Source organism: Solanum lycopersicum, chromosome 1 (genome assembly GCF_036512215.1).
Source record: "Solanum lycopersicum chromosome 1, SLM_r2.1".
NCBI classification, from domain to species: domain Eukaryota; kingdom Viridiplantae; phylum Streptophyta; class Magnoliopsida; order Solanales; family Solanaceae; genus Solanum; species Solanum lycopersicum.
The window spans coordinates 66,133,040-66,153,399 of NC_090800.1; the positions used below are offsets into that span (position 1 = coordinate 66,133,040).

Sequence of the window (20,360 nt, forward strand, 5' to 3'; positions counted from 1 at the left end):
TATTTTCAATTGTTATTAAATTGTTTCTTGTGGGATTTGATCCCTGGGTATTTTTATTTACAATGATCACTCACTCTTTTGATTATTTAGTTTGGAGAAGTGATTTGAGCTTTTCTTTACAATGATCACTCACTCTTTTGATTGGTTTGGAGAAGTGATTTGAGCGCTATCATTAACGTGTGAATTAAACTAAATATATGTTGTTTAATAATTGTCTTAGTTATAAAGAATGCGGAATATTAATATGCGTATACATTTTTAAAAAATTGATTTTTTTAAAGAAAGCATAAATACGGTGTTACTTAACATAAATTATACGAAAATCTTAACATCTTTCGAAGTCTAAATTTGTTACGTAATGAAAAGAAAAGATTTATAATTAAGTTGCTAATTCCTAGGAATAAAATGGATCAAAAAATTGAAACGCAATTTATTCGAATTTGAAGGTTAAAAGAATTTTTGAAATTAATTTGATGCTATAAAAATAATATATTTATAAATTCTAATAAATTTAGATACTAACTACTAGTATTTAGTATGACATAATATATATAATGGACTCTAAATTTGGCTTCAAATTTCAACTTTCACCTCCAACTTTCATATGACACAATACACGTAGGACACCATGTTAGACAAAAAATGACATGTAAGATATATGTGTCTATTTGTTCAATTTTATACAAGTTTAAGTGTCTATTTATGCACATCCAAAGTTTAAGAGCATAAATGTAATTTGAAGTCAAATTAAAAGACACATTTATGTATTATGCCATTTACTATTTATGAAAGACATTTTTGACATAATAGGTGAAAGGAGAACATAATTTAATCCCACAAATAAACGAATGATTTGAACCATTTTTAATATATTAGAAGTCATTTTTAACCCTTCTCCACTAATTAATTGAAGAAAATTGGACCTCTTAATTGGAGGCATCTAGAACGGTATCATCAGTTGGAGTTTTGATGACCCAAATGTATTCATCCCACCACATGTCCAATCTTTTCTTTAGTTGGCAAGTAAGCAACAGTTATCACTAATGCAATCTTCATGTTGCTGTCTTCATTACATTTTTCTCACTCGTGAAGTTGTAGTTACAACTTCTAGGAAACATCATGTTGCTCATTAATGTTAGTACAATTTTTACAAATATTACTATCCACGGTTAGCTCGGATTACCTAGTGTTCACCGTCTCATAAGACAAAGCATTTGGGTGCAAGGGAGGAAGAGTACACTAATATAGCTCTGCGAAAAGATTCATGCAGACGTTGAGGTGAATGTGTCTGCATACTACGAGCAATAAGATTAAGAATGAGGTTATCCAAGAGAAGGTGAGAGCGACCTCTGACAAGATGAGGGAAATGAGACTGAAATGGGTTAAACTTGTGTAGAAAAAGTGTGTTGACGCCTAGACAGAGTGTGAGAGGCTAGCTATAGAAGATACACAAAGGAGTTGAGGTAGGCCGAAGAAGTATTGGAGAGATGTGATTAGATAGAACATGACACAACTTCATATTATAAAAGAAATGACCCTAGAGTAAGTCACGTGTAGAGGTGGAGGGTCGTCTTGCCTTCCGAAGGTTTAGGCTTGTTAGTGTCTACCATAGAACTAATCGTACCCTTGTAATTCTCTGCTGTTAATTGTATGATCAAGTATCGCATTATTTTATTGTTAGTATTTTTTCTGTGCTTTCTTTCTTCTTTTACTTGGATTGTTGCACTTGAACCGAGAGTCTTTCATAAACAACCTCTCTATCTCTGACGGGACAGTGATAAAATCTGTATACACTATAAACCCAAACCCCACTTGGTGAATTTCATATCTGTTATTGTTTAAGGCAAATAGATGCACATCATTATTAGATACAGATGGTAATGCATTGGTCTGGGCTAAAGATATTTCCAGTCAATGGGTTTAAGCCCCAGAACTTTTAGCTTCAACGATCTTTGATCAGTTTCAGTACATTTAGATGTTAAACTAAAAATAATAAAATTTGGGCTGGATTGCTCCCTAATCTCCCCCAACCTCCTATAAAGAATCTTCAGCCTATTTTCCTGACCTAGAAGGATTTGGTATTCGTAAAAGAAAAAGAATCAAAAAATTAGCAGCGCCAAAAATGTTATTTACAATATCAAGGGGGCCTGGACTAAGTTAAATGGGCAGTAATTTCTACAAAATTGCATCAGAAGTTGCTACAAAAATGAGATTGTCCGTCTGAACCACTCAGACAAACGTCTCACTCTCGTTGTTAACTCGACATTTCTTCCACAATATGACTCTGCATTTGAGAGCATCACCTCAATGTCATGTTTCATTCCCTCCAGACTCCTATAGTAATTGTTCTCTAGCCTAGCCCGAATAGTTTCAAGTGACAAGGGAACAGGAAACCTGCAAATTAATATTACTTCATTAGTATGCATCATTTGACATTCATAGGGAACTTTACATTTGACCTGGCACAAGTATTCTGATAATCATAGATTCATAATGCACACTGCCAAGTAATGCAACTCGTCAGAGCATGAAACTAGAACAAACAGAAAATGATGAAACCAACTGGGCTTACCTGTTAATGAAGTTTGACTTGTGTGAAACCTGTCTCAATTTTTCAACCCCATAGTAGTCCTGCAAGCCAGCAAAAAACTATTGAGATCTGTGCTCTTTTAATATGGATTACTACTGCAAGCAAATATTGTTACCTGAGCTTTATTCCCGGATTGCTCCAGCTTATTAAACGCACTCATCAGCTTCTCTCTGGTTTCATCATCTATACGAGGTTGTTCCCATTGTGTGTCAGCATCATATAGTTCCCAAGGACTATGCTGATGAGTTTCCGATGGATCACTCTTATATCGGACAACATACCTTTCCCAGGGGCTGTCAGGAAATTCATGAGATTTAGCTTGCACATTTAGAATCCTACCTTCCCACCAACTCCCATCTTCCTCACCTTCATTCTTCCACCAAACTTGGCATTTGTCCCGAGAAGTCCAGTTCCTTTCTATAGCAGCATCATATCTGGTTCTTTCAACAAGGAAATCAGGGAAACCAGTCACTTCAGGCAGTGTCAACTGAAATGATTTCCCCACCACATCAGAAGCAGGATCTACAAATTTCACTGTCATTTTAGCACAGCTTTCTCCAGAACCTGGCCGTGTTTTGAACTCGAGGTTTTCAATCAAACAAAATTCTACTGCTCTTATTTTTCCCTTTATTGTTTTCCAGGGGCCTAAATCCCTCAAACTATTCTGACTTATGTACTCTTCATGGCCCTGTATAGATCACCAAGTGTAGATTAAGGACCAGTTTCTGTTAAGAGAAAAGAATTCTAGAAACACAAATCTTGAAAACTAATATAAATTCAAGAATACCTGTCTTAAATATACAATTTCATCCCCTCGCTGAGGTATATACCGGGAGCCCTCCTCATGGGCTACCAACATCAACCATGAGCTTTTTGCCGCTTGGTATGATTTCTTTCTGTCTGGAGGACTAGGTTCACGGGCAGAATAGCTGGCTCTCCTTGTTCGGGTAGAACGCAACCCAACAGAACTAGCTGAACCAAGTAGCTTCTCTTCAAACGAGCTTTCATCATTGTTGTTACCTGTTGACTTTTCCACTGAGGTCCCATCCGAACCGTCATGTGACTGCACAAATCTTTCATTGTTATGAGCAGGATTCACATCGCAAGTTGTTGGTCTTAATCTAATAGACCTAGTTCTTCGAACTCCCTCGATAACGGCCTCAGAACCCTCAGCTAGGCTATGGCTTCCCACATTTGAAGTGGTCGCTTCCATACTTCCACTGACACCTTCTCTACCACTTCTACTCCGACCAAATTTTGACCTTCTATAGACAGCAGTGAACATCATATCATGTGACCGCACTGGCTGTGAAACTTGCAATTCTGTCCCAGAAGATCCACCAATATTTTCTGCATCTAACTTCTTCTCACGGTCTTCATCATCTAAAGTTGGTGTTCTGCTATCTACTTCAGTGGGGGCTTCTGAACTTAAGACCTTCACAGTGTCCTGACATTCGGAAACTGTATCACAAGCAGTGCGCCCAGAATCCTCCAATGAAGTCTTTGCATCAATCATGTCACAGTTATCAAGATGACCAAAAAGAGTCTTTGACCTAATACGCAACCTCATTGGAACAGGAGTTGTATTTTGTTTACATGGATGATCACTGTCAGTACCGTCTACAAGCTTAACATTTTCTGTCATAGAATCCTGACAATGATTCTCATTGACATGAATAATTCCATTGGTTTCATTTTGGATCCCTGAACAAGGAGGAACACTGTGGTTCTCCTTTTCAAGCATGGGGTGCCCATTAACAACATTTTCTTTCAGAATGCTTCCCTCAGCAAATGAGCTAGGTCCTGTCTCAGAGCCTGATGGAAACAATTCTCCCATCCTAGAGCGCTTGGTTGAGCGGGATTTGACCCCTCCCCATTTGATGTTCCTATCTTTGCACCCTTCCAAGAGGTCCAAGTGATTTTCAATTTTTGTGGGTTGATAAATTTCACACTTTTCTCTTATGTCACCATTAGCATCACTCAGGTTGTGATCCTCACAGCCAAAGTAGTGACTCACTTCAGCACCTTCCTCAGGGGCCAAAGATGGACCAGCTAGACCAGGCTCGTAATTCTTCGGAGCCCCATATTTACTTGGATCACGATTTGGCAGTTTTAGGACCAATCTCCTCCTAATTCCACCATTGAGATTAGAGTTGGGAAATGGCTGGAGCTTATTTGTTTCATCAGAGTGATCAACACATATCTCTTTCCCCTTCGAATGTCCATGTCGTTCACTACTTAAGGACGTATCCGAATCTTCATTTCCATTGTTTGAGTCCTGAAGTGTGGACTCACTATCAGATGAATCACTTTCTGAACCATATTCATCTTCTCCTTCAGTAGATGTCCCTGTAATTCTGGAAAACAAATGAAGGGCATTGCGAGCAGCAGCTCTCTGGGGTCTCAAAGATTTTGATGAAGACTTTTTCTTTGCTTTTCGACCATGTCTTGATTTCCTAGAGCGATTGCTCCTATGAGAACTGTTGTCACACTCGTCCAAGTTCTTCCTTTTCACACGCCTTCCAGAGGATGTCATAACTTCAGCCTTAAAAGAAGCAAAAATGATTATCAAGCACTGCATATAAAAAGAAAATGCTGATGCAAAATTACATAAAAGCCTTTTACTTCTTCTTTCTGTTTCTTCCTTCTTGATCTACGAAGTGCATCTTTTTGATTGTCTGCAGCCTCACTGTCTTCATCACTATTTTCTGGATTTGCAGAAGCATCAGAACAGAAACTGCCGTGCTCTTTTCCAGAAGAATACTCCTCAGTTACATGATACTCTGAATCTGATTCATCACTTTGTATCTCAATTTCTGGTTCCCAATCCATTGCATCCACAAATCCTGGAAGTGGTTCAATCAGCATCTCCAAGTCTATGATGGGAAAAGTTTGGTACGGCTGGTCCATGTTGAAGTCTGTTCCAATAGAAAATCGGAATGATGAGGGTCTCCACTCGATTCCCAAAGCTCCTAACCGCCTTCGTTGATACATGCTCTGGTATGGCTCTGGATATGGAATCATGCCTGTCATCATATACATACATGAGACATGGGGGAAAATAATGACATTCTTTAAACAAGAGTCACCAACCTGCATCACAAAGGAGATCTTGCATATTCCTCCTGTACGGAGCAAGTTGTGTTTCCTGTAAAATATTATAAATTAACAAAAAGCATAAACAAAAGCAGCCTTCAAATTCGTAGAAGTTGGGGTTAACAGCCCCTCGGAGAGAAATGAAATGCCAGTTTGAGATGTAATAAGTTTTAAAACTTGAAGACACTGTCTCAGCAAGTAAACAGTAGTTTACAGGCACACTTATATTATCCATACAGCTTATTACAAATAAAATTTATATATTAACCATTATGAACTCGAACTTAATAGATTGGATGCCTTTTATATCCCAGAGAATTATGATATGATGCAGACAATAGCACCCCAAAAGTAATGAAGAGGGCAGAATAGGAGACCATATGAAGCAGATGCTGCAAAATATGAGCTGGCATAACAAGTACATCTCTGTGAACCAGATTAAGAGAACAGTTTTTTCTTTTTTTTGAATAAGTTTTAAGAGAACAGTTTCTCAAGGAACAAGAATCACACAAGCCACTGCAGCACTGCTAATAATAATGGTCCATGGACAGTTGATACCAATAATTTGCAATTTAAAACATTTATACAACCATAGATTACAATAACCAGAATGAGCAATTTCAAATCTCAATTCCCAGCCAGTATTGGCAAGGATGAGTCAATGCGTGAACTAAAAAGTTTGTTTTAGATTGTTTTGAATCGGAAAGGCAATGTGTGGAACGTGATACCAATTATTCAAATTCAAACTATGATAGACAATGACAAAGTATAGGATATTTTCAAATGTCAATTTTCTAATCAATATCAATAAGAATAGGTAAACCTTTAAACTTACTAAAATGTTCACTTCAAATTGTTTTGAATTAAGAGCTTCAACCCTGAACCTATCTAGCACTTAATCTCGACCTTCCTTTCTTAACTTGTACTTTCTTGAATAGGCAGCACATGAGTATAAAGACAGTTTAGTAAGGAATTGACAGACCACCAACCTGGTCAAGGACATTTCCATTTGTATCCTGAACGACAGGACGATAATCTCCAAGAAAAAACTGTTTCAAGACATGCATCAGAAATCATTTACTAAATCCGGGATGATGCAACCAAAATACTTCTGGACTACAACAAACCTGGTCATACTTGGCATCCTGCTGGGATTCTCCTTGCCCTGTATTCAATATGTACAATTGGCCAACATCATCTGAAAGTATTATTGATGTCCCATCCCTATAAGATAAAAAGAAACATACATTTAAAGCTAACAACTTGTCCGTGACTAATTAAAAAATTCATACACAAGGTGAACTGAATGTACTAAATTTGGCATCTCCTTTTCCAAGTAAACAGCTGTACAGATTACACTGATGTCTTTGACACACACCTGAGCTTGAATCTCTTGAAGTAACATCAAATGTATTGAGAAAAACTGTAGAAAGCAAAGTAAGATCATAGACTTACGGAGAAAATTTTCCATCAACTAGTTTGAATCGCCCAATTTCGTATGTTCGGATAGGTGCACCTTCCCATATCTACAAAGTTGAAGGATTTATGTGGAATTACTTGACTTGATGTATCATGTATATATAAAGAAAATTTTAGTATGAAGGAGGGGGGGGGGGGGGGGGGAAGGATATCAGTTATTACTCACATCCCAGACAATTGTTTTCCCATCATAACCAGCACTCATGGCTATTCTAGGATTAGAAGGATGGACATCAAGTACATACGTCTGCAATCACAAAGCACACACCATGAGACACAGTCCGAGCAAACAAAAGTAATGCAATTTTGTAAACAACTCCTACTAAAGTTTAATCTCATGTTCAGGCAGCTAAAATGTACTCCCTCTGTTTCAACTTGTTTGTCCTATTTTGACTTGACACAAAGTGAAGAAAGTAAGAAGATTTTTGAATCTCGTGGTCTTAAATTAAAGATATGTCAAATTAAAGATATGTCAAATGTACCAAAATGCTCTTTAATCTCATGGTCTTAAACATGTCATGTGGAAAGTTGAAAAAAGAGTTGGCAAATAAGGAAAGAGGCATTCAATTTGAAACGGACTAAAATGGAAAGTAGGACAACAAATTGAACAGAACGAGTAATAAATAATAATATGATAAAGTGAATCTTCACTCCAGTAAATTTTAGTATAGGGCAGATCTTGTTCACAATCTTTGAAGGCTTGACCATTTATGACAGCTATCATGACAAACCATTATCAAATTGCATGAGATAGCTTACAGAGTCAGTATGACCCGTCAAAGAATGCACTAAGCTACCATCAACAGCATTCCACACGCATATTCTGCAATCTGCAAACAAACAAAGTTTCATCAGATCTCCTTAAGATAACAACATCTTAGGGCTTCAGCAAGAATTATAGGTGCACAAGACAATGAAGAGCGACCTTAAGCCTTTGGGATGAGAACAAGCTGAAGTTATGTTATTAAAATTATTTTACAAGGAACAGTACCAAGAAGCATGGTGGAGAATCTACCAATCGGAAGTACCCAATGAAGAAATCAGGGAGAACTGAAGGCAGTGACCAAGAGTTAAAAAATATATAAAGCATCTAGCTGAAAGAGCTGTATTGATTCGTATGCTAATTTAGATGCTCTTCATGTGTGGAAAATGTATAAATACATCGTACCCATAATAGCAGCAAGGACAAAACGGTTATCCAAGCTCCAGACAATCATATTAACACCACGTGGAGTTGGAAGAATTCTTTGACGTGGACCGCCTCGAGGAGGTTGAGGTGGCATTGGCGGTGGTGGAACTTTCAAATGATACGCTTTCTGCCAACGTCCACCCTTTCCCTTAAACATTTGAGTATACGGTATCAGAATGATGAAACAGATTAGAACAGATCTAGATATTGCTTCGAGCTTAGAAAAGAAAGCAAGGATTGCTGGGATCTAGAGAGAACTCACATGTGATCTACGTGATCTCGGGATCCATATGATTGCACTACCATCACGGGAACAAGTAACGATATTATCATGATTAAACCTGAAACAGTAAACTTAGGCTGTCAAGCTTCTTTAACCAAAATCACAAGCAATAGTTATGATGACAGAGTTATACAGTATGTAGCTAACATCACGAAAGAACAATCGTTACTCTTTCCTACTGTCTTTTAGTTCCTTTAATTTCCTCAGACATACCATGAGTTTTTGAACTTAGGGCCACAGTCTTCCTTTGATGCATCAATGGAGGAAAATCTAGACGCAGCAGCACAACCACTGCATTCACAAGACAAGATCATGAGCACAAGGAATGGAAACACACTTGAATTGAATGGACACATGAAACTTGGGTCATGGAGCTATCAACCTGAATTGCACATAGTTTACATCATTTTCATGACCAGATAAAATCTCTATCTCATGATTAGGCTGCTCTGAATCATCAGAATTAGATTTACAAGCATTCCAGACCTGCAAGTAGATAAGATTCTCATAAGCAGCAACATATCAGTGTCAGAAATCTACGACCACAGGGTAATGACAGTGAATGAAAGTCAGACAGAGTAATCTGTTCTTACTCTAGCACAAGTGTCTGAGCTTCCAGTTACAAAGAATGTTCCACTGTTATTGAATGCACAACAGAAGATCTGGTGGCTTTGCAAAACAGTGCTTGACGATGGACCAGTGTTCTTCCCTGCAACCACTCAGGCATTTGCCATTTAAATTTGGATTCAGAATGCCGACAGGCACCATGTTGCTCGGACTATTCAAAAATGTCAACAGGAGTGCCAGATCCTCCAAAAGTAATATAACCGACATGGATGTGGAGGCATTTTTTAAAGTCTGAGCAACATAGCCAACAGATAAACATAGTAACTTACCAGCAACTGTTTCAGGCGGTTTGGGTATGTATAGGCGTGGATTAAACTGGGAATATCTAGCATCCCAAATCCGGCATGTTCCATCATCAGATGACCTGCGGTAATGGTAGCAGCATAGCATATATAGTAGTCAAGGAGTGACATTATACAGCATACATAGGTATAGAAAAAAAAAAACATCTCCTTTTTGCAGGTTCTCTTTGGTATACCACTTGTATACAAGAGTTTCTTCCATGAGCAATAAAAGCATACTATCATTAATAAAATTATTTTTACCTTGTGGTAAATGTTCCATGAGCAATTAAAGCATGACAGAAAATCAAGTCATTTCATTGGATAAGACTAATTTATGTTGAGCTCGTAAGGTAGCTTCACAATGTAAGACTCTGTCTCCACACAAAAGACTACTTGTGTTCTTAGCCATAGTGCAGATAGAGTTGGTTGAAAGTTGAAACAGCTAAAGTGACAAAGAAAAAGATTTATAGAATGGGAAGGGAAAGAAAGAGATTAACCATTTGAAGTAAGACTACCAAGACTATGATAGCTTTCAGAGAAAATAATTTAAAAAACGCAAACCATCCAGATGATCTGGCAGTGAAATCTTGAACGAGCTCTTATGGACAAGACAGCCATTAGCAAGCTCTAGTTAACTTAAAACAGTATATGTCTGGGTATTGACAGGTGAACAGTTACTTCTTCAATAATCAATAATCAACTAAGCCTCATTCTCAAATCATTAGGGTCATATCAATCCTCTATTCAGGTCAGTTACCATTTTGTTTGAACAAATAGCGTGACTAATACTTTGAAAGACACAGCTTCCTCTAGGCAATCCCTCTATTAGATGGCTGAAAAATATTACAAAAGCTTAGCAAAAGTTGAGTTATTTTCTTTAATTAGAAGGAGACGCTAGAGGTGCTTCCTTAATATCACTTCAAGCTCATGTAAAGAACTACCTACAGGATGAGATCTCCTCTTCAGGGTAACATTTGAATAAAACTTTGTGCAGATACACAATTAAGAAAATGATTCAGAGATACAAAGATATTGCACACAGATCATCACCAAAGTTGCATAGACAATCAAATGATCTTACGATAAGAGCTGATAAATAGAACTGGGTCGTGGACTAAATGCTATTGCGGTAACAGCTCCAGAATGACCACGCAACACAGAAATCGGCAGCCCATCAGGCAAGCGCCACTGTTAGAATTAAAAAAGAGCACTAAGATGACCACTCAGAAAAACATATGATAGGAAATCATGTAACTTTGAAGAAGTATCTTACAACTCTGACGATGCAATCATTTGAAGCAGAAGCTACTAAAGTATTGTTGGAATTGACAGCAAGGTCAGTGATATCACCCTGAAAGAAAAACAATAACACTAAACTCAAAAGATAGAAGATTAGGAGATGAATAAAGATAGCTAAAGAAACAACTTACTTCATGCCCACGACAGCTGGCCAAGCAATATGCAGTTTCCATTGACCAAATCTTTACAAGTCGGTCATCTGAGCCAGTTATAACATATCTCCCAGACCGATCAAATATTGCTGCAGTCAATATTCCTCATAATTATTCAATTGAATCAATGAATAAATTGATAGGACACCTAATTAAAGCAAAGCTTAACCAAATTGCTCAATGGCTCAAGCCCAAAATAAGAAGCAAACAAAAACCCACCTTGACCAGATGAAAATTGAAAGTTCATAACTCTACATAACAGCAAAAGAAGAATGACAATCATCAAAATAAAGCTACTTTATGATTACCCAATGTCAAAAATTACACACACACACCATGTAGCAAAGTTTGCAAACAGTATCGTCAAAATGGGACCACTACTTCCTTCTGCTTAAGGGTAAAACATTCAGACAAAGTAAGAAGTTGCACATGAAGTTATATAACTCAAGTCTTAGGGCACTCAGCCACTCAGAAAGATAGTTATCATTGAGTCCAGAGGTGATGATATAAAAATAAGACATGCAAACCAAAGAAGTTACCACAATAAACTGCGTTCCTGTGTCCTCGAACTTTTTTAATATTTTGCATCTTCTGCACCATAGTGGATGGTTTTGCAATGGCATAACATGCCGCACGGATAGATGGTGCACGATGGTGTTTAGAAAATCCGCCACCAATTTCTCTCAAACTTAGTCCACGCAGCTGATCTGCTAGCATGTGCGGCCAACGTAAGTGACCTGGAGGCTTAACTTCATTATTCATCTGATCTTGATCACCTGAGAGGAAGAAAATTTAAGGGTAATTGAGAGCTAACAGAAAGAAGAAAGTAAAACCCTCTACCACTCGGGGATTCATTAAGTGGTGCATAATGGTCCTTGTCAGGGACATCGAACTACCCCCCCTCCATTCACCAGTTACTAGGCAGGATTCTACTAATAATATTACTCTATAGGACTTCTGCAAAACCCAGAAAAACAAGTTTGAACTGTAATGTGACACATTCACCATGAACTAACTTTAAATCATTATCGTTTTCTTCAACGTATTTTGAAATCACTGTGACTAATCTAATACAATTCAAACAAATATTTAAGCTTTGTGCTCATTCAATCTGGTTCACATGAAATGACACAGATGGAATCTTAAAATTTACGATATCGAAATTCAGAGCATGAAGAACTCATGAAATTTCTTGATAATTAAGTGAAGAGTGGTGAAACTAGAGGACGTACTGTTGAGAAGTGAAAAGGAACCAGTTCCTAGCAGAGTTGGAACAGCTGCTGCATTAATTGTATTGCCACCAACCATACCCAGAGGGGGGGCTTTCACACTCAACAATAATTGTTTAAAGAGCTTCACCAAGTGATCCTTTCCCACGTGAGAGTACCTAGATACATCACACACTATATAACTATGACTACTGTAAACAGCAAACATAACTCAGGAAAGAGGGAGAGTATGATCCTAACTGCTTTCATTTTCTGAAAAGAGGATGAGTAAAGTACCAAAAGTACTGTTTATAAAAGGCTGGAGGAAAGCAAAGGATCAATAAGAGATTAACTGTCAAACAACTGAATGACCTCAGTTTTCACAAGTTTGATGCTTATCAAATATAAGAGGCCTATCACAGAGAGTAACATCTTTCAATCTGAAAGCAATTCATAAACTATAATTCAATGCCATTCAGAAAACATATTACTAACATGGGATATAAAAGAAGAAATGCCTGAGAAGAGATTGGTTGAAGAGGAATTGATAAGTCATATATCCTTGGCATTTGATGAATTGAGGAGCAAAGGTTACCTTTCCACCAATCTATTGTAACTTAATGGGAAAGACCTCCCATCATCATTTTCGTCACCACTTGGTGCTCCACTCCTTGAATACCAAGCATGGTATCTACGGGGTAAAAGTTGATGCTCCAGAAGCTCATTCCAGAATTGCCCATAAGTTCTGTGACATGGCCCAGCTGATAGGAAATGCATAATCAAAAAATAAACCTCACCCATGTCGATGTCCACATCAGCCTCTGTTGATCTTTGTGGATCAGATGGCTGAGAATTTTGATTAGCCATTCCAGATAAGTTCAATGATTTCATACTTCCAGATGGTGCATCACAAGGGGGAATATACTTCCGAAAAGACATGTGTCCACTATAACCTAATATATATACATATATGATACATTCATCAAAATCCTTTCCAAAATATGATGTCAGGAAAATGAAGAATAAAACAAATAAAGAAGGAAACGCTGAATTCTCACATCAATTTATAACTTGCCGCAGTGTACAGTTAAAATTGCAATTTTCTTGCACATGCTTGAGAGGAGCCTCTATTACAGAATAAATGAGGGAAGGAACAGAAGTTGATCACATTGTTAATTAACACTCAGCAGGGTGAATTGCCATCCCTGGGACAAGTTTAGAAATGGAGATACCTCTCCTTTTAACGGCAATAGTCTGTAACACAGCTACACAGTTCATCATATCTAGACCATGTTGTCTCTTTACCCATAGCAAGGGTGTATTCGAGTCTACACATAATCTAAAAGAACCACATTAGAGCTAAGGGAAAGTGAATTTTGACTGAAATTCTGGAACAATTTTTTTGATCTAAAACTATAGAATCCTTTCTCTGTGGACACTCAAGTTGGAAAACTAATGTGAGAAAGATAAATATAATTTGGTTTATTATCCAGAAGGACCAAGTCTGAAGAACCTGGGATTCCCAGGAAAACATGAACATCATATATAGGAATAAGTAAACGAGTAAGAACAATAAAGGAGAGCCTTGAAAATATTTAACATCAGCCATGATGTACTTTTGTTCCATGGTAATTTTGTAATCATGTTCTAGGCCGCCTGAGAAAATTTAAGAGGTTTCAGTGTTTGTAGTTCAAACCTAGGTCCAGAGACAAGTTTTTGTGGTCGAATTCTAGATACGTTTAAGTCAAGTGGAAACCTTAAATATAGTTAAAATGACATGCTTGATCCACTTACTGTAAAATGAAAAAGACTTTGTGTCAGGCACCCAATGGTTGCTCTTAACTTCTGGCTTGATTGGCTACTTGGCCATGGTCCACAGCAATCAATCCATCAACTATCCTCAACCTCAAACTACAATAAGTGTCAGCTGTACGAATTATCTATATCAATTGATGTTTCTACTTTTGATAATTGATAGGGTCCATTGATGTATTCAGGTCCATTTCATTCTAATACTGAATAGTAGTGTTTTAAGGCAGATTTGTGTTCTCAAAATCACCCACTTATCCCTACACGGGGACGGGCCTCTAACTAGACTAAAAGATTCTGACTGAAACTCCACTAATGCAAGTGAACAACAATATCTAATTCAATTTCTTCGCCCCTATTAGTTGGTAAGGACTTTATGGATCTTCTACTTCCATTATTTTCAAGTCCTATCCAGACTCATGTTGATTTTTGAGGAATTGTAGGCTTTGTGATACCCGACATCTTGTTTGTTACATTTAACCACCATGTTGTCGTACCTAAGGACTGGTGTTTAAAGACTGTGTTTGTATGTTACCATAGAACATGGACAACCTATCTCAGACTATTTTTTCTCATTTATCTTCCACAAGTGCTAATAGCACCCTGTCATATATGTCATCGTTCTGATCTTGTCTAATAACGTAGGACCAAACATCCATCTTAAAATTAATATCTTTACAACATTTACCTTTATGAATATATTGGATTGGCCAACTTAACAGGTCCAATATTCACACCCATATGATAATGTCGAATTTCCCAACCATTTAATAGAACTTACCTTTCAATTTGTCAGACATTTTGCATAGTACGTCTCCATTTAAGCTAATCATAATAAATTTTTCGCATTCATCTTCACCTATTATATCATTCCTCTAAATGATCGAGTCTTGGATTTTAAATTGTCTATTAAGCACAATCATGCATCATCCTATCGAATTTCACTTCACCTACATTGTTCTAACGAAAGCTTAACTTTCCACTACATAGCGTAGACCCAAACTGGTTCTTTATCCTATTGTAATGAACCGTAATTTATATACACTCTTCCCCATTTTATTTTTGCACAATTAGGAAGAAAGGTGCATAGTTGGATGGACTAAGGATCATATTCATTTTATTAATAAATGGTCATATTCAGTTTTTTGATAAAGGGACATACTTATAAATGAAAGCGCAAGAGATAAGTTCTTAGGCCTCATTTGGGTTGAAAAAACTAATAAAGTGCGAGAGATAACAAATTTGGTCAATCTCAGCAAAGGGGGAAGATTCTTAGAAGTTAGAACCACTTTTCTACAAATCTTTCACTAGCCTGGATGTACACTTGTTGATTGGGTGTGATAAGCAATGTGGATACTTTGTTCTGATCGATCAAAACTTTGTTTCTTAGATAATCACAAAATGTTGTCGGTTGTGTGTCGGATTCTCCAAATGTAAAAACATTTTTTGAGGATCCGACACGAATGCGGTGGCATATCTTTTTCTTTTCTTAAAGAATGTAACCGTGAATGCGGTGGTATTTTTTGGAGGATCTGGGCAACAAAGCTTCAAAGGCCACTAATAATTAGCAAAGAACTTGATATAGCCATACCCAATCGGTGCACACACCCTTATCCGGTACGTAACTACGTACATCAAACGAATTTGTGCTACACAGCTTAGAAGAGCACAAAAATCATATTTATAAGCTAAAGCAGAAGAGGTCAGCTTCAGAGGCTTCATTTGGGATAAAGAAATGAAATGGAAAAAAAAGGTGGAAAACAACTATAGAAGCTTCGAAACTGACTGGATAAGTATGAATAAGGCATTAATAAATTCTTGAAGTATCTCTATTATTTTTTTTTATTCAATTGTTGAGTGTACATAACAATTGTACTAAGAATTTCCTAAGCAAACTATTTTAATCTATAATCACAAAGATAGGTTTTAAATTCATTCTACCTATACTAGCGCATTATGGAGTCAGTAAATGAGAGGTAGTGCGTCATGACTAAAACACTTGACTTAAATATTTCAGGAAAAATCTTAACAGTTAAAGCACTTCCATGATTCGACAAGACCAAGATTCATGGTCAACCAAGGAAGTGAAATCTCCGCCTATTGAACCTAAAGAAACAAATATGGGCTACAAGCATCAACCTCTGTTCAACCGGTTCTTCTAGTTCTTAGAAGAAAGGTGTTTTGGAAGGAAAGTAAACCATGTCTTATCTTAATAATTTGCTATTAACTGTTAATTTATTTTCCCCAATGAATCAAACTATGCCTCAATCCGGGACTGGTTATGCTCGACTATATGATTCCTATATATCCATTCACTTTTCAGGACCATCACAATACTACGTTTATTTACAGCAACAAGGTTTTAATATGTTTCCACTTCCCAAAGATGATACTCATAATAACCCCATCCCCTTTAACAGAAAATCAAAAAGACAATCATAAGAAGTCGGCATCCAGTAACAGAATAGCATTAGGCTCTCTTTCCCTCTTCCAACTTATCTTCATGAAACCCTAATATATACTGCAACCAAAATAACCTAATTCAAGATGTTCTATTCTATATTTTGTTCCAATAATATTGATCTTAGCACCACATGTACATATATGAGAAACACAGACAAAGTACAAAAATCCATCCAATAACTTTGAAATAAAACAAAACCAACAGCAAAAAGATTGAACCTTTTATGTTCTCTGAGCAAATTAACCAGATGGGCAATCACCAGAAGCTAGAAACTCTGCCACAAGTTTCTTCAAAAACATTGAACAACCACAACCCATACGAATTCTACTGTAGCATTGAAACAAAAAGAAATTCAAGTTATTTACACTTCACACCCCATTAAAGTAGAAAAATAAACCGACAGTATTGCAAGTAAAAGCCCAATTTGAGATCTAATAAACCTACATGCAAAAGAAAAAAAAAGAGTCCCAATTTTGAGTACAACCTCAACAAGAGCAAAATACCCTCTATTTTTACCCTACATTCCCCCAAATTGGAAACTAAATTCTCACTTACAATACAGTGCTCCTGTCTCTGTTGAACCCACCGTGGTTTGTTTTTAGAGTAGAATTTCAGCAAAAAAGAAGAATGGAGATCGAAGGAGAATGAGTGGTTTATAGTTTCTCGAAAATTGAAAAAGAGAGAATTTTGAAGAAGAAAAGAAGAAGAAAAAGAAAACAAAGTGGGTTTTAGATATGGAGGAGGGAGCTCTAATATTTTGGGTTGAAGAAGCTCTGTGTAGTCTTTGGTTTTGTGTAGGAAAGAGGGTGAGAGAAGGATGTGTGAAGAACACAGTAGTAGAGAGAGAGAGAAAGAAGGGGAACAAAAAGGGGTTAGAGTTGCAATTTATATCTTTATTTATGCCTTTCTTCAAAATAAAACAAAATATTTCTTTATAAATTAAGTGAGAAATTTTATCATAATATGAATAAATAATGCATACTTTCTACCTAAATAAATATTTAAATAATACTATCGATGCTTTTATAAATTTTCAGTTTTGATTTCGGTTAAAGTTTTATTTAGTTTTTCCATGTGAAAAGAAACAATTACAGTGTACTTTGCTTTATTTTTATTATTATATTAAATAAATATTGAAAATAGTGTTTCTATTTTTTTAAAAATCCATTTGTTTTTCTTTTACATATCTTTAAAAGTTGAAATATAACGGTTTTTGCAGTTGACTAGGTTGGATTAGAGTTCCCTTTTTCTTGTTATATAATTTTTTCTTGTGAGGGTCTAATTAGTTAAAGAAAAGTGAAGCTTATATTCTTCCAAAATGTTGTTAATGTTTGTACAGCATTTTTGACATTGATTCTGTGGGTCAGCTAGCATGAGACTTTTTTGTTACTAACCTTTTTTAGATTTGTTGAAGTGATGGCAACTCTCAACAAATTCTCTCCCCCCCAAAAAAAGCCCAAAGAAATAAGTGTTTTAATTTAAAAGGAAGTAAATCAAGCTCTAATCAAACGGAATCTATCTTTGCTCTTTTGATGCTAAAACTCAAATTTGCTTAATCCTACGCCATAGTGGCAGCTGACAATAAGTCATTAATGGTGATTGATCAAGAAACTCACATTGATTCCACAATCCACCCGACCCCCTCAATTCTTCAGACCACGTTATTCTTAAAGTTTTACCTAATTCGGTGAACAATAATGCATCTTTGGTGCAACCCTCGTCTCTCAATGAGACATCTTAAGCAAAAATGTCAACATAGATTCGATACCAATTTAGCTAATAAATTTCGTTGATGGAGTCCCAACTATGAAGTGGACTAAATCTGAAGTATCGCGAATGATAATGATGAAAAATTTGGAATATATTGTCATTGGTAAAATTTCTTATGGTTGGCCACGTTGTTCAATGTTGTTTTCAAGATGGTGAAAATGCTTAAAGCATTGTGATAGAGTAGTATGATTTTGTTGTACAAGAAGAAGAGTGACATTCAGAATTGCAACAAATATAGGGGTATCAAGTTATTAAGCTACACTATGAATGTTGTGACCCGAGGCTACCCTCTTGACATAAATACGGGACCTAGGATCACGAGTGACTCAAAACTAACATTGAACCTGACATATCATAATAATACTAAAACAATTGAATATAGAGTTGATATGTGAAAGCTTAAAACAGTAGATAACTTAAAGTGAAGAGTACCTAAAACTAATCTGAATATATAAAATGTACTATGAGTTTTATGATACTGAAAAATCACTCAAAAGCTAAAGTCGAATCTAATACTATGTCTGAAAAAGCCTCTACTGACTAGAATTGTTGGGACATGCCCTCAACTAACTCTAGAAAAAGTGAAACTGAAATAAAAGACTGAATGTAGAAAACATGTTTATTTTCCTCGAAGTATAAGGACTCGTCACTGAAGCTGCTGAAATGCGGATCAAAAATCGATCTATGCGTAATCTGGATACTGAGTTACCGAACCTACATCATGAAAGGATGTAGCGCACATTATGCATTACTACATGGAATGTACTGAACATGCAAGATATGAATATATCTGAACAAAAGCATATAAATTGAACAAAGAGTAATGATGTAATCTGAATAAGGAAGTAAATTTTGTAATCTAATTGAAAAGCTAACTGAATATAATGACTAAGTACTAATCATGAATAAAACCTGTCGAGACTTAATGTTGAAGTATAAACTAAAAACCCGATCAAATGCACTAGAGTCTGACTATGGGAGCAACTATTTATCGATGTAAAACCACTAAACTAAACATGGAGTCCGATGTATGCGCCCTATCGAGAGGATCCAATATACCTTGTCAAGGGAATAAAGGCATGACTGGCTTGATCACTAAATTTTATGCCCACAAAGGGGACTTATAGATCCACGGCGGCACGTAGTTCTAGGACTAAGAGGGTAACTGAACCCTAGTCCAACTTGGTACTATGCCTACTCTCAACTAGAAATGTGTACAATACAACATTGCTAAAATATACTGGATTACTCAATATTATGACAAGCAAATATGAGAATGCAACATTTAAGATTGACAATATAACATTCAAAAACTGGATCATGTTTATTTGTTAAATAACCTAGCAAGTGTAATTCATGAACTAAAAGAATCTACACAACTAGGGTTCTGAGTTTCATACAAAGAACTAAGAAACGAAGTTACAAAAACATGATAATCTGATTAAGAACACTATAACACCTAAATTACAACAATTATCTAAAGTTCTAGAAACCCTATGTCTAAACAAGAGATAGAAAATTAAGAATCTGACTGAATTATAGGGACCTAGTGGATGAAAGAAACCCACTAGTGAAATCCTACATACCTGGGGATGACTTTCAACGAGCAAACTTTTGATTTTGGGGGCTTAAACTGAAGAAAAATTATTGTGTGTTCTTGAGAAAGCTATTGCCTGTTTACTATTATTTTCGTTCTAAGCTTGGTGAATTTTTGGTGAAAGAATAGACTGCGGTAGGTTCTAATTAAATTACCAAGCTTAAACATAGTAAAATAACCTAGTTTAGGGGTTAAACGATGTAGTTTAGAGGTGGTTAAACGATGTAGTTTAGAGGACTAACACATAGGGGAAAACACCAAAATGACCTCACCTAAAATATGACGGAGGTGGACCAAAGTTCTAGTGACGGACCGTCACTAGGACCACAGATTGTTGACTAGGTCGTTGTCTGTTGTCCATTGCATACTGGTTCTAGGAATACTTTCCACTATCCCTCCCACGAACCGTGTGGAGGACCACGGACCATGAAGGCCAATGTGTTTCTTTACGTGGGTTGGTGGTCTACTGGCTCAAGTCCACGGAACCTCTCACGACCCGTCATCAAGACCACG

The 20,360-nt window shown here is 36.6% G+C and overlaps 1 protein-coding gene across 2 annotated transcripts; it reads right to left on the reverse strand.

Annotated features, from left to right (window-relative positions):
* Positions 1–1,904: 1,904 nt before the first annotated feature.
* Positions 1,905–17,343, reverse strand: LOC101244028 (uncharacterized). 2 transcript variants are annotated; one of them, XM_010320635.4, is made up of 25 exons: positions 17,036–17,343; positions 16,699–16,807; positions 12,803–13,160; positions 12,232–12,386; positions 11,539–11,775; positions 10,979–11,088; positions 10,822–10,899; positions 10,630–10,736; positions 9,534–9,628; positions 9,231–9,346; positions 9,020–9,123; positions 8,851–8,928; positions 8,617–8,695; positions 8,334–8,502; positions 7,925–7,995; positions 7,332–7,412; positions 7,142–7,212; positions 6,814–6,910; positions 6,676–6,735; positions 5,684–5,738; positions 5,216–5,616; positions 3,378–5,135; positions 2,706–3,278; positions 2,573–2,631; positions 1,905–2,394 (listed from the first exon to the last, which is right to left on the reverse strand). In XM_010320635.4, the coding sequence occupies exons 3-25, from the start codon at positions 13,144–13,146 to the stop codon at positions 2,199–2,201; spliced, it is 5,094 nt and encodes a 1,697-aa protein (XP_010318937.2). In that variant the 5' UTR covers positions 13,147–13,160; positions 16,699–16,807; positions 17,036–17,343; the 3' UTR covers positions 1,905–2,198. The 2 variants fall into 2 exon arrangements, with proteins under 2 accessions (XP_010318937.2, XP_069154281.1); XM_069298180.1 differs by having other exon boundaries at positions 16,699–16,804; positions 17,036–17,315.
* Positions 17,344–20,360: the final 3,017 nt, after the last annotated feature.

Coding starts and splice junctions, on each gene's coding strand:
- LOC101244028 (XM_010320635.4), bottom strand. CDS start 13,146: ATGTCTTTTCGGAAGTATATTCCCCCTTGTGATGCACCATCTGGAAGT. Junction 7,213..7,331: donor GGAAAACAATTGTCTGGGAT/GTGAGTAATAAC, acceptor TCAACTTTGTAG/ATATGGGAAGGTGCACCTAT. Junction 6,911..7,141: donor GTTGATGGAAAATTTTCTCC/GTAAGTCTATGA, acceptor TTTATCTTATAG/GGATGGGACATCAATAATAC.